General features: G+C 39.9%; 1 protein-coding gene across 2 annotated transcripts in view; it reads right to left on the bottom strand.

Annotated features, from left to right (window-relative positions):
• Window positions 1–407: 407 nt before the first annotated feature.
• Window positions 408–15,006, bottom strand: part of PBX3 (PBX homeobox 3) — a 211,234-nt gene continuing 196,635 nt past the window's right edge. Inside the window, exons 6-9 of one of the 2 annotated variants that reach the window (XM_063082133.1) lie at window positions 5,987–6,152; window positions 4,424–4,536; window positions 3,510–3,599; window positions 408–755 (exon numbers count right to left, since the gene is read on the bottom strand). In XM_063082133.1, the coding sequence (XP_062938203.1) occupies window positions 663–755; window positions 3,510–3,599; window positions 4,424–4,536; window positions 5,987–6,152 (462 nt within the window). In that variant the 3' untranslated portion in view covers window positions 408–662. The remainder of the gene's footprint in view (window positions 756–3,509; window positions 3,600–4,423; window positions 4,537–5,986; window positions 6,153–15,006) is intronic. The other variant, XM_063082134.1, reaches the window with a different exon arrangement.

Below are 15,006 nucleotides of genomic sequence, written 5' to 3' on the forward strand. Positions count from 1 at the left end.
AGCAGCAAGTATCTTCATCTCTCAGAACAATCTGGATCCATAATTTAATTACTGAGCAGACTCTGAGCACTGGTGCTTTCAGAGAGAGAAAAGATGCTACCAGTCTCTGATCTAATTACAACATAAGAGACTGCAACACAACTGTGATGAGGAAGATTCTTAAACACAACCATCATTAGCAGAGACAGCCAAACAGCTCTTTTATTCCAGCTCCATCAGTGATATGAAAGAAAGATAATCAAAGTCTGCGATGGAAATATGCAAGTAGTTCAATTTAGGTGAGGTGAATCTTTGCATCTGCTTTTATGATTGAGGTTTAACATATATTGTACTTTTTACCCTTAAGGCCAAGTAATTGGCAACTGTGAAACCATTAATGTAAAATATTGATAATAAATTATGATAAAATAGCTACAGGACTGTCAACAATGTGAAATCTTGGCCCAATTGGATAAAGTGCTTTTTTTTAACATTGTGTGTTTTTAAGTATAAATACAAATGATTATGATTCTTTAAAAAACAGATTTACCAAGTTCTCTAATAAGACAAGGTTTTACAGTAAAGCTGTAGGTGGTGGGCTACAAAAGCGCTTGCCTTTCCCTCCTCTTGCTCTGAATGCACTTATAGAGGCATGTCAGCTCAGGAAGAAGTGTGGCCAGAGATTAGTTAGAGGTATCCGAGTGCACACTTCCTGGGCCTTCTGTGGGAGAAGTCACAGAAGATGGAGTTGTTGCGTCCTGCCAGCCTCCATTAGCCTGAAAGGAGAAACATAGTTCAACGGGTGCACGTCTACATATTAATTCTACTCCCCAATTTAAAACACCCAGATGACAACATGAGAGCAAAGATGCATTAGCAAAATGTATTTTCTAAACCCACTTTGGCAGGAGTTGGGAAGCATGTGTTAAAGTGGGATTAAATGCATGTAAAACAAATCCATCCCATCAAGTAAAGACTTGGCAATAAATCAGCATGCAGCAGGAGGGCTTCAGCTAGTCCCAAACTGGCATGAAGCTCGGCCTTTGATCTGCTGGTAAAAATAAAGTGACTCGAAAAGAAGTCTTTTCAGTAGGAAACAGTGGAGAAGCTCAATGCAATGCTGTGGCAAAACCTTGAACTCCATGAAGTATCATCAGCCCGGCTTAATCATTTCCAGAGAAGAAGCTGGCCACCCTTTTCCCATACATGCCTGACAGCCAGCTACCATAACCCTTGGAGAATGAAGGCCAGAATTTCCCTCCAAATGGGATCTTCCAGGATGAAAATGCACGAACTGTGGAGGAACACACACTATTCAAATCTGTATTCCAATTATCTGTAACTGGAGCCCCTATTTGGGATGTTGCTACTGCTTTCCACATGCCTCTGGCCCTTCCTGCCTCAGACCTGCATCACAACAACAAGACTCAGAAACAAATTTGCCTTATGTCTTGGCCTATAGAGGCAATCGCTGAAATCAATGTCTGATCAGATTTCTGCTGTGGCAGACAGCTTGTCGCTACATATTTTTATGTCAGTCAAGAAGAGGGAGGTGCTGGGCTTGTGAGTTGAGGAACACTGAGTGGAAGTGACGGGGTGGAGCTTTCTGGAGAGAAGGCAAGAGTGAGCTAGCTGACACCCAGCGCCTGCGGAACCAGCCAGCCTCTGCCTGCATGCTGCCCACAGGCCCAGACCTCCCACACCAATGCCAGTGTGGGTCACAGGTCCCCCTGCCTCCCTCACATCTATCTGCAATTTCTTCTGCAAGTCCACCAAAATGCCCTGTTTCGGGCTTGTGCTGCCAGGCTGCGGAGAGCCCTGTCTGTGTTCCCCACCCGCCTGGAGTCCACCTGAAGGTGAGCAATGTGCTGGCCACTGTTTCTTCTCCCGTGATCAGTGTTCCTGGAGAACTCCGTGTCTTCTGCTTCACTGCATAGTTCTGCATATAAAGCACCTTCCCTACCTGGTGGGGAAAACCAAACAACCCCACAGAGATGACCAGAGCAAAAGGGAATAGAATTATCCAGGCTTCAGGCATATCAAATTGAGGTTAGAAAAAAAAAAAAAGAAAGAAAAGGAAAAAGATTTTTTATAAAAAGAGCTATGGCTCCTTTTTTTTATAAAAAGCCTCAGTTGTGCTGGGTTGGATGGTGACGTGTTCATGTATGTTTGGTGGACTCTAAGAAATCCTCTTCTCTTTCTATAGCTAAGCCCTCCCCTCTGCATCCCCCCAGGTATGAAAATCTACTTAAGGGAAAGAAAAACTCTTACCCAGATACAAGTCTAAAGATATTCCATCTGAAGTAAACATCATTCCTCTTTTATCCAAATTTATAAACAACAAATGTACAATATTTTTACCCAGCGTGGCAGCTGGAGGAGAGGTTGTCAGCAAGCGTTCTTTTTTTTCAAAATAAATTAATCCTTACTCTGGTGGTTTGAGATTATGCACTGTATTATACAACAGTGCCTTATCAAGCCTCATCAGTGAAGATGGAATTCATGTCTGTAAAATGCTGCAGGCAATCACAGTTTCATATTTTATCATGTTGATAAGGATATCGCACATTCTCTGAAGCATTTCAAAACACTTAAATGAAAAAGGAGAAATGCAACTAAAAGGCTTTTTATATGGTTTGTTGTGGGTTATTATGAGTTATTTATAAACCCAAAAAGAAAGATTTGACATTTCAAATGTAAAAGATTTGAGAATTTAATGGTCCTTTTTCCCTTCACAATTGAATATCCTCAATCATGTTTTAAATCATTAATATTTACTCTCATAGCAAGCCAATGCCCTAAAAAGGGAGAATTTGTCCATTTCTTCCTACTTTACTACCATGAGCTGGGCAGTTCACTTCCTCCCTAAGTCTGGAATCTTAGATTCTGCCAACAACTCAACACCAGCTCCACCATGGTGACCCAATCCTCTCACCCCCTTTCCAGAGCTATGTGTTTTGCCACTTCCCAACCATGTCAGGGTGAGGGGGAAAGTAAAGTTTTAGTGAACTGGTTACAAAAATTAAAATTATCTTCTCTACTATTAAAAATTCAGAGGTCATTAAAATTGCCAAACATGTTCTGCTAACTACATTGACAATATAGCAAGCCACTTTTAAGAACAGAGTTATTTGTTTAGCTGGGTTTATTGATCTGTCTGGGCCCTCCAAGGTTATCACCTTCACCTGAGCTGTATCTGGGAATTTTTCCTGCCGCTTGATTCTAAGATAAATGACCTGTTTTTCATCATCTCCCTAGAACAGCCTGGATGGTAGGAAATAGCGTCTAATAGGCTGATGCTTAAGTCCCTACAGACAACAGAATGCCAGCCACTTCTGGGCATCTGTGAGGACTTCTAAGGGCATCTAAGAAATGTGAAGCGTTTAGGTTCATAAAATAAAAGTGCAGCAAAGACAATGCTTTCCCTACCTGACAACTAGATGAGAAACTAAGTCAAATCGCTACTAATTTATTTATTAGTCACTGTTTACCTGATACTGTTCCTACAACTCGCTCCCCAGAGTACTCACATTTAAATTATGTGGACTGTACAGTGAATTTCCTCCAAGGCCATCACTGTAGCCTCCCGTCTGATTGATAACATGACGGAGGGTATCCACCTAGAAGTGAGACGAAACAAAATTCATCATCCTAAATCTATTAAAACATCATCACTTACAAAAGGAAACAATTTGAATTATGTGTGCCACAGGGTGTAGCATCTTCAATGAAAGACAGATTTATCAATCAAATGTGACTGGCAGAATTTCAACAATTCTTTGCATATTTAAACTCACACGTCTTTGTTTTTCATGCCAGCCAAACAATAAGATCTTCACAGCAATGCGAACTTTCCCTCTACAGCAACCAAATGTGTGTGGCTGTGGGTGAAAACCTACTTAAAAATATGTACACTGGATCTCTTTCTCTTTCTCTCTCACTCACTTTGTCTCATACACACGTACACCCACACACACACACACACACCCATCTATATGCATAAAAAATATAAGGAATAGTTGCTCTCAATTAAGAGGATGAGAAGAACTGAACCTGGAATATCCTTTAAGAACTCAGGTTTTTGTATTCTCACTTAAAAAAATACATAAATGAAACAGAGCAATATATTCTTAAACCATACACACACCGGCACACACGACTTTTCTGTTCTATTTTGTGACAAAAGTAAAATGCACCCAAACCCTCTCCAGAGCTCAAGCCAGAGCCGAATGCATTCACAAAGTTTATCAGGTTTGAATCATCAAAAGTCACTGTCCACTTGACTTCTCATTATATTAAATGGCGGGGCAGATGGATCATGTTTGGAAGCACCCAGCACAGGTTCTGCATGGATGTGCAGACCACTTCCATGGAATCAGAGTAAAGAGTTTTGAGCCCAAACCCTACCCTGCTAGAAAGGCCCCATTTGGGGCATTTCTCCTACCTGTGATTGCACATTGGCTCCGACTTGGGACCCTTGGTAAGAATCCCCATTCAGACTCTGCATGTTCATGAACATGTCCCCAGAATTTGGGAGGTTAAAAGAACCAGAAGAACCTGGAAAGGAAAGAGTTAAGTAGCTGAATAACAGAGAGCTACACACATAATCCTCAAAGACCTAGAGGCAGGGAAAAGAGAAAAGGTGCAGAAGGGAAAGCCTGTGCACAACATAAAGCATTTCCAGATCTAAGAGGATAGAGAACAACTGAAGAGTTAGGTCCTGTGATTCACTTTACATGCAGGAAATGTCCCATCATTGGGGAAGCCCAGATAAAAAAGTGAAAAGACAAATCATAATAAACAGGAAGACACCCAGTAGCTGGCTTGGAACCTTTCCATTATTTCCATTTATCTCCAGGACGTGATCATTAAATGAGCTCTTCGACATCATTAATTGTCACAGTTGACAATTACCTGGAGAAAAAACATTTTTCTGAATCTCTTTCTTAGCCATTCATCCTACCTACCTTTCCTTTCACCTGTTCTCATGTTCCATAAAAAGAACTGGGGGTGGAGGGCACAAAACAAAACAAAAATACTCCCTTACTTTCTGGATTTTTAGAGATATATTTAAAAGATCTCCTTAGAAAAGCCTCTTGAATGCTACTCAAGTTCAAGTCCATCTGTTTGGATTAGCTGCTCTTTTTGGACACATCTTTCATTATTATTCAAGTTCCCTCTAATTTTAACACATTTTTAACTCTATCATAAATGTCACATAAAATTTGGTGAAAATGTACTAGATGAGGAGTGAAGAGCATTGCATCCATGAATTAAGTACCATATCCCTCACAGCTAACCACCTACTATGCCTACCAAGTCAGCACTGCTTAGACAGGAGCTAAAGAATGTTAAAAAAGGACAGCAGACTGGAACCTGAAGCTACATCAGGTGGAAAGCACTACTGTACTTACTCCAACATTCCAGCTTCGTTACGCACAGCAACAGGTAAATTTCCCACTTCTGATATTTCATTCTTTGATAGACCACTATTGACCTTAAAGTGTTATATGGAACAATATAGCTAAAATAATCATTAGTGAGAGCACTTTACCTAATTGCTGAATTAAAAACCACTACTAGGGCCTAGCCCGTGGCGCACTTGGGAGAGTGCGGCGCTGGGAGCGCGGCGACCCTCCCGCCGCGGGTTCGGATCCTATATGGGAATGGCCGGTGCACTCACTGGCTGAGTGCCGGTCATGAAAAAAGACAAAAAAATAAAAAATAAAAAATAAAAAAAATAAAAAATAAATAAAAACTACTACTAAGTGTAAAAGTTCCCAAATCCCCCAGTACTGAGTGGCATTCACTGTGAACGGGGCTTTACAGGCTCTGGCCATCCACTCATTCACCCATCCCATGAAAAAGCCCACATTTGAACATAAATCTTCCTTTGTAAGTCCACTGTGTCCTCAGTATGGCTCTTGCTTCCTGACCTGTGGGACAGGGCGCTGTGGCTTAAGGTAGGTAGCCTGGGCCAAGAAGGGAGCGAGCACCTGGTACGCACCAGAATTTGGCGTGGTGGGCGAATTGGTCTGGTTGTTCTGCACAGCTGCGGCTACTGCGTGTGCAGCTGTCACGGCTGTCTTTGCAGCGTAGAGGTTGGCTTCTTCTTGAAATTTGCCGATATTCTTCTTGTACCTGATTCGTTTATTGCCAAACCAGTTGGATACCTACAAATTGCAGGGACATGCAATTGAAGGGGAAGAGAGGTCAAACAGAAAAAGTAAAACTTCCAATAAAAACTGTTGGACATTGAGGGGATATCTTAGGAGACAGTCAATTCCTACCCTGCAATCTCACATTCTATGGATAATGCATAATGGTTTTAGGGGTTCGCTTCCTCTTTCGGCAAACATTTCACACTGCTTTGGAATAAAACTGCTTCTTGGAGTTGGCCACAGTAACACCCAAATGGCCGGGAACACTGCTCATCAAAAAATATTCACAGGCCCCCAAAAAGTAGCTCAAAAGCTAAAGGAAACATATGTAAAGTTAGGTAGATAATAAGAAATACTTGAGAAAGAATGACTTATTCTTCTTTTTGGGTCTGGAACAATTTTGGCAGCTGTACAGTAGAATCATGTTTGGTCTGCTGAGAAGAGTAACATCAATTAATAATGCATGAAAAGTCCCTTTGTCTCCTGCCTTAGAAGAAACTGTATGTCTGCCAAGATGTCTGCTCAAGCGCTAACAGTTAACACATGGGAAGGTCACAACTTGAAAACTCCAGTAATTCCAATAAGGTCAAATGAAAATGCAGAGGAGCAGTGGCTCTGGTTTCATCAGGTGAAATATATCTTTTGTAGACTAGTTATGATGTCAGCCAATGCAAATGGAAGAGATTTCTAAAGAGGATCTTGGCAACAGGCAGATTTCATCACATTTCGTGGAGAGTCAAACTTCAGCCCAAGGCTCATGGCTCAGATACATTATGTGCTCAGGCACCTACTATTTAACGAAGAAGCTAAAAGCCACGGAGCAATTTATAAGAAAGTATATCCACTTGCTACATAAAAAGATTTAACCTCTCTTTTGTTAAAGGAACAGTTTTTAAAAAAAAATACTTTTCAATAATTTCTTAATAATTGGTCAAAGGAGGACACTGTGATATCAATCTGGGCGGGTCACTGCTCTACCCTGAAGGTATTATTTCCTAGCAGCTATTCAGGTGCCCTGTAGTTCAAAGCCCTCCAACCCAATTTATACCATTGGGCACCCCTGTTGACCATCTCTGCCAAGTCTTTAATTGCTTTGGAAATAAAACTCTCATTCTTCAACCTATGGCACTGCTCCTTCTGGAGGACTCCAGAGAGCCCTGGAATGGGGGGAGCCTTGTGAGGAGGGCAACATTGGCCTTGCCGCTGCCCATATGCTGTCCCATCCTGGGGATCGCTGTGTGCACATATGTGCACATACATGTGCAGGCACACTTGCTGAGGACCCATGCAGCAACCATGAGCACAGGCTCATCAGACAGAAACAAGCCAAAACCCATCGGGAAATAAATATGCTACAGATCAGGACTCCCTAGCTGTCTGTTCCACCATCATTTTTTTTTTTTTTTTTTTTGCCCTGAAGGATTGTACGAGGGTACTTTGAAAAGTTCATGGAAAGATTTGTATTATCTTTTAATTCTATTTTTTCACAAACTTTTTAAAGTACCCTTGTTTATATCTCTTCCTTTTCTTCATATCAAATGTAGTGGCTATAATAACTGTCATTTAATGAATCTCCCATGTGCTGAGCATTACTCAGAGCCCTTTGCATACATTTTCTCATTTAATCTAAATTTCAAGAGCTAGATAGTTAGTGGAGGTGGTTACACAAGCATCACAACTGTCCCAAATCGAATGGCTGTTCCTTTCTTCTCAACTTATTTGACCTCTCGGCAGTGTCTTATACTTTAGTTACCACCCCTCCTTCTTAGAGCTCACTCTCTGCATGGTTTCTGTGACATTATGCTGCTGCTTCTCCTCCAACACCTGCTCCTTCCCCGACTTACCAGGGCGTGTGTGCATGCACGTGTTTTCTATAAGACTCAGCTCTTGGCCCTCTTCTTACTCCTTGAGCAATCTCATCCATATTCAATACTTCAATTATCCTCTTTACTTCTATCCCTAACTTCTATAAAGACTTTTAGTTCTCAATTTTTAAGAGATTTCCATATAAATCTTCTACCATAACCTCTAACATGGTCTAAGAGGGATCTTGGGTGTCCTTTAAATCTGTACCTCCTTCTCTATTCTCTTGTAGTTACCACCCCTCATTCCTAAAATATAAGCTCATGTGTTCCTGGTATCTTCTCTGCCAGAGACATGGTACTCACTACCTCACAAAGTCCCTGATTCCATTGTTGGGCAGTCCTAATGGAACTGTATACAGTTCCCTATTCTGAACTAATATCTAGTTCCCTTTCCTTTCCAATCATTGGCCCTACTTCCAACATGCAGCAGACTGTCACAATATTAGGCCCTCTAACTCAGCCCTGAGGGACCTAGACCCATTCTGCCATTGGCCTTCTTGGCCCTCCCTTCCTTGAGCCCCATATGCTAACAGTGGATGTGCGTGATATCTGTGTGGGCCCAGGCCTTGAGCAGGATGGAGACGGATACTCAGGAGGGATTTCTGTACCAGGAAAAGTCAGTTTCAGTGACTATTAGGATCCATTCCCATACCGGAATTATGTGATTCTAAAAACAGGAAAGTACTGAATCAAGAGTGAAAAGGGGCCCTAAAGGAATCAGTTTTGATTATGCTTGTTAAAGCAAGTTCTCTTAGAACATGCCTCACCTTTCACAATGCAGCTTTCTCAGCTCAGGAGATAGACCTAGAGCTGGCTTGCAAAAAGAGACTTTAATATATAATACCAATCTACCTTTTCTGAATAAGATTGTTAGGCCTTAGAAACAGTTAAATATTGAATATATCTATAGTGCAAAGGGGGATAAGTCCTGGTTGAGAGGGAATATAGCATTTCTTAAACATAATTAATGAAAATTCCCCACTCTGAATTTAGCAACAAAGGCCCATCTTAGAACTCTCTTCTTCTAAACAATTCTCTGTTGGATGCAGTACTTTGTAGTTAATATTACCTTGACAATCAGAGAAGCTATAATACATTAATGAAACCTAGCCTGGAAAATCAGATTACAGCTTTATTAACAGTTTCATAATTGAGGAATCTCTGTACCATTGGAGGTCTCATCTCTAGATATGTAAGAATCCTCTGTTTATGCATACCCCTGGACCAATCAAACAACAGTCATCACTAATAAAGGTTTATTTAATTCTCACAGTAAAATTTTAATATCACCAGCAGCCTGGGGAAGCTTTAGCAAGTGGATTTGGATTTGCTTGACATCAGATCGTTTCTATTCTGCTAGTCCCAATACTTCTTAATCTTTAATATCAAGGCAATTAAAATTAATGGCCACTCATCCAAAGCTACTGTGGGCAGTGTTTCCTTGACATCAATTGTTTGATGGGATTACCTAGAGGTTAAACTAACAAGCAAGGTTTAATTGGAAGCAATGAAAGAAGCAGTGATCATACGTTATGTTTAACCTGCATAACCACATCTAAATGAATATATAAAATGTTAAACTATTTCTCAAATTAAAATATGCACGTCACATTCTAATATCACAGATTTGGGTACTGTAGCAATCAGCTATTAAAACCACACTGCAGCAACTGGGATCAGTGTAATTAATGTATCAATCGACATCTAAATTCAGGAATTTTTTTCACCCTTTAAAAACAGATGGACACAATTAATTGCAAAAGAACCCCAAGCTCACCAGTAAGAAGTACCAAAAGCTATGGATCACATGTGATCCCCCCACCAACACATACACACACAGAGCTCATGGTGGGGCCAGGCACTAAGGAGAGCACAGCTTGCTCCATCTCTGAGCTGGAATGGTCTGTACATTGGTCCCAGAATAGAAACACAGGCAGGAAATTGGTGAAGAGAAAGGGAATACACTTGAGACACACATCAAAGATTCATGACTCTGGACTATGCTGAAGGCGAAGGGCCGGCAAGAATTTTAAGATCAATTAAAAATGAGAATAAAAGCACAAGTACTCTCCTTCTTCTACTGATATTCATTGTTATCAAGCTCCAGACTGAGTCTCTGGTAATCAGGGGAATGAGTAGTGAACACTTTGTAGGCTGCTGATTTTCTGGAACCTTTCTGCAAGGCCAAGAAGAGGCCAAAAAAGCTTCTGGTCTCTCTCATAAACTAGAGCCATGCATTTCCCCACCCAATTCAGCTGCAGAATACCAATTTCTTTTAAAAGTAAAAATGTTTTCTACATAATATACTAATAACTAGACTATTTTTCTCACAGAATTGCTGGGTATATTAACAATACCGGCACATTACATTTATCTGATAATATTAGCTATTACTATCATCCATGTTTTATCAATAAAGAAACAAGAGATCCAGACCATACACAAGTTGCCCAAAATCACACTGGAAAGTGTGATGTATCCAGAATTCAACCCCAGGACTACCAATCAGCTTTTTCTTTTTTTATAATCAACTGGAAAATGCTTACTGAGCATCTGTTATGGTCAATACTGAATTAGGTGCTAAGGGGAGATGAAAAAATAAACATGTGGCCTCTGCCTGCTTAGATTTTACAATCTGGTTATGAAAGCAATGCTAGACACTCAAAATAAATAGCTAAGATTGCAGGGTGGTGATGATCTCACACTATATAGTATAGTACTGATTATATTCTACTGATTCTGAGTGCAACAAGGATGTGGAGGAAGAGAGGTCCCAGCAGATCTAGAAAATCAGAGGAGGCTTCCCAGGTAAGGTGGAGCTTGAACTGGACCTCAGCTTCAATTCAATTCAATTCAATTCAATTCAATTCAATTCCGTAGCTCTACATTTCAGAGACAGGAACCTTCAGAAGCTCATGTTGACACAAAGAAGCAAAAAAGTGTAAGCTGCTGCCTGCCTCCCTCTCCCTGGACCACTAGAAGATCCCAGACAGTTTTATTCTCTTCTCTAACCTAACTCTCTTTTCCCTTAACCTCTAAACCCCCTTATTAAAGGGAAGGAGGGAGGAGAAAGAATTCTAAAGGAAAAGAGGGAGGGAGAATCTAGGAGTGTTTCTGGATGAGTGACATCTGAGAGGAAGACTGGGGAAGGAGGGGCAGCAAGATGGGGAGGCACTGGTACCTGGGAGTGAGCAAGAGCCAAGGGCCCTGGAAGACAGCAGCCCTGGCTGAAGAAGAGGACGGGAGAGTGCTCTGGGCTGGAGAGAGACTGAAGAGGAGCTTGCTCACAGGTTCTCTCACACCTCTCCCTCCCCAGCTCACTAGTCACTATGTTACTGCTCAGTGAAGGGGACAAGACTGAAATGAAGACTGAGATTCATAAAAGGAGAGTGGGGAATGGGTTCCAGTGAGGCCACCTGAGGCCAGATGAGGTAGCCCTCCTGTCCACATGCCTGTCCAGTTCAGTGGTCTGCACACTTTTTGCTGGAATCCTCCCTAAAAAGTTATTTTGAAAAATTATGTACCCCTTCACACAGTTTTCTTCCCTGCACATTTTTTAAGTTGGCATCTACAATTTTTCATTATAAGTCTATATAGCTGTAAACTAAGTTATTTCAGTATGTCATAAATGTTGACATTTTAAAATAAAACTGTAACACTACTCTTAAAATGTATCCAACCAAATATAAATAGCATAGAAATTTGATATCCACTATCCATTTTAAAAATACATAAATTCTTCTTTAAGTCTGAAATTTTATACTCTTCTTTTTTGTTCATGAAAGTGTGTTTTCATTTCATTTCTCTCCCATACTATCCTAATGCAATATACTTTTATGATCTACAAAAGAAATATATGACAATTGAAATTTTTTAATTGTTTTTATTTCCTGTAATTATAAAGCTCTACATGTTTAATATTTCCTTTTGGATTAAGCTATCATTACAGTTAGTCTAAAATTGATCAAAGCAATATAAATACTTATTTTGATAAACAAAAATACTTATGTTGACCATCAAAAGTAAGGTTTTATCATACGTGAATTTCTTAATCTGAGGGGTGGGGGAGTTATAAAATGCTGATTGAAGGAGGTATGGTATTTGGGGTACTGGGTGGGAGTATCCCTGTCCTTCATAAAGTGAGAAGAGGGCAGGCAGGAAAGGGGAGGAGGGAAAAAGAAAACTAACGCAATGTTTCCATCACAGCAACTTTCTGAGGCAGATGGATTTTTAGGAAGGCGTATGTATATAAATAAGGAGAGCTCACCAGTGAAACCTTAAAACCATACATGCCCAAGTCCCCTTTGGAAAAGCTTCAGCTACTTTACAGAGCAATTTGAAGACTGCTGCATTAAGTGATCAGGCTAACTCTGGTTACATCTTAACCTCTTGTGTGAGCACAGCCTGAGAGCCCCTTGGATGGGGTGTGACTGGAAAAAAACCTTCAGCTATAAAAACAGGGCTCACTTGGGCAACCACTCCATCTGTCACAATGACCTTTTGCAACCAGACAGAGAACAAATTTGTCAGCTCCAGGAAATCAAAAACACTGTGATTAAAGAAATAAACCTAAGGGGGTAGATACAGCTTACTTATTGTTTAGCATAACCTTTCTGGAGGGTAAGCCAGTAAATACATACATACGCATTGCCCGGCATTACTAAGAACTTATCTTGAGGAAATATTTAGAGATATACATATACAAAGATATTTACTACAGTCCTATTTACAATAGCAAAAAAAAAAAAAGAGAGAGAGAGAGAGATTAGATTTATAGCACTTCCATATAACAGAATGTGACAATTGATTAAAGATCATGTTGAGAAGAAATATACATAGACATGGGAGAAATATTAATAATGTAGGGTAAAGAGGAGGAAAGGGTACTTAAAAATTTCTTTAAAATTTTTTTTTCACATTAATAGGAAAAACAGAAGGGTACTTTTTTGTTTTTATATAACAAGTTTTTTGAGTTTTTTTTTTAATACTCAGACATAGACATACAAAGATGTACACGTACATACAAACACATGCACACACAGGGAAAAAAGTACTAGGGCACACATACCAATGTGTGATTGTCATTTGCAGTGGGTTTAGAAGTAATTTCTATTTTTGTGTTTTTCCATGTGTCTTCAAGCATCATCCAAATTGTCTTCTGACAAGCAAGTATTAGGGCTTTTTTAAATTAGAAAAAATACACTTTTCAATTATTAAAGTAACCAATCTACTTTAAAAAAAAAATCACTAAGAAGTCATTGAACAATCTCTATTAAATTAAGTGTCAGGTCTTGGGCTGGGCCCCAGAGCTACAGAAATGACCAATCCCATTCCTGTACTCTATCTGGAGGATGTGATTGGCAGGTCCAATGAGTCTTAAAACAAATCAGACACTTTGTAAATCTCAAGCCATTAAAATTTCCTAACGGGGTGAGGGGGAGTGTTGTTAGGGAGAAATTGGCTAATGGACACAAAGAATAAATATGTTTTATAATGACAAATATGCCAACTATCCTGATTTGATAATCACATATTGTGCATAAATAGTAATAGTCAACTCCATATCCCACAAATATGTAAAATGAATTGTTTCAATAAATAAACAAATAAAAATAAAAAATATTTCCTAAACTGTTTTGCATTTAAGAAAAACTCCATGTTTAAAATGAAAAGCTAAATCATCTACAATGTCTCTACAGTTAATTTATCTTACATTTCAAATTCTATCACTACATTTATTTATCATGTTAATAACCATATTAAATAAGAGGAAAATTATTACTTAAAGACTTAATCTTCAAGAAGCAGAGGTGTAGAACTTTATAGTTCATGCTTAGTGTTGCTTCCTTGCATAAACTACATTGGGGAGAGGATCTGCACTTGTTTGGAAAGGAAGCAGCTGACACTAAAACATCATTATTGAAATTAGCAAACTGAAAATTTATGAAGCACAAATCTTAGAAAAATTGTTTTTCCCATGTTTACTTGTGATGCATACTTTATGTACTGTGCCTAATTAAATGTAACAGATTATGAAATGTTGAAATGCTAAGTCATGTATAATGGAACAAGGCAGCATGTTTGCATAGTAAACAATTTTACCTCTACCAAATAGTTCTCCCTAATCAATATGTTTTCATCCTCATTATGTGATACAATTTGAAATAAGAGATGGAAGCCAGATACTGTTCAATTTTTAAAGTTAATGGTGTAATGAACACTAAGCCTTACTCTACTCCTCTCTCTCCCAAGGGTATGCATTCAGTACAGCTTCTGTAGGGACAGAAAGGCTGGACACACTGTGTGTATTCCCCTGAGAACCCAGAGGACAGTTGGATAAATGGGCTTGAGAATCAAATAGACCTGTGTGTGAATCTCAAACCCGTGTGTGAATCTGTAATTTCCTGCCTAAGTTACCTTAGGCAAGTCATGTTGTTGGAAAGATTCAAAATTAATTCTTTCGGTAGCTTGTTTTGCCTTTAACATAGAACCTGCTTATTGTATCAGCTTTACTGATAATCAACTACTCTGTACGCCCGCTTGTGTAAACTGTGCTTGCTTGCTTATCACAATAACTACATAAATGCTGAGAAACAAAACATATTACTATACTAGTTACATGAATGCTGAGAAAGTATTAGTCCACCCATATAAACCCCATAAGACCTAAACCTGGGGCTCAGATTTTGGAGTGCTAGCTCATCTGGGCCCACCAGTGTAATAAAATACCTGACTCTCCGACCCTCTGAGTGCTGACTGCTTCTCTGTCGAGTCTGTCCCACAACACTTTCTGGTGCATTGGCCAGGAAGCGACTAGGACTGGCCCCTTGAGCCACTGTTCCAGGCAGGATGACCTGGAAGATCTGAGATGCCATGGAGGACTGAGGAGGCGCTGCCCAGCCATTTTGTTGGGAACTTGCCAATCCTAGGGAGCACGTGTCCAACCAGACTCAACAGAGGTAAGGACTAGTCAGACCCCCACTGCCTGCAAGACAGGTAGA

This window comes from Cynocephalus volans, chromosome 17 (genome assembly GCF_027409185.1).
Source record: "Cynocephalus volans isolate mCynVol1 chromosome 17, mCynVol1.pri, whole genome shotgun sequence".
Taxonomy (NCBI): Eukaryota; Metazoa; Chordata; class Mammalia; order Dermoptera; family Cynocephalidae; genus Cynocephalus; species Cynocephalus volans.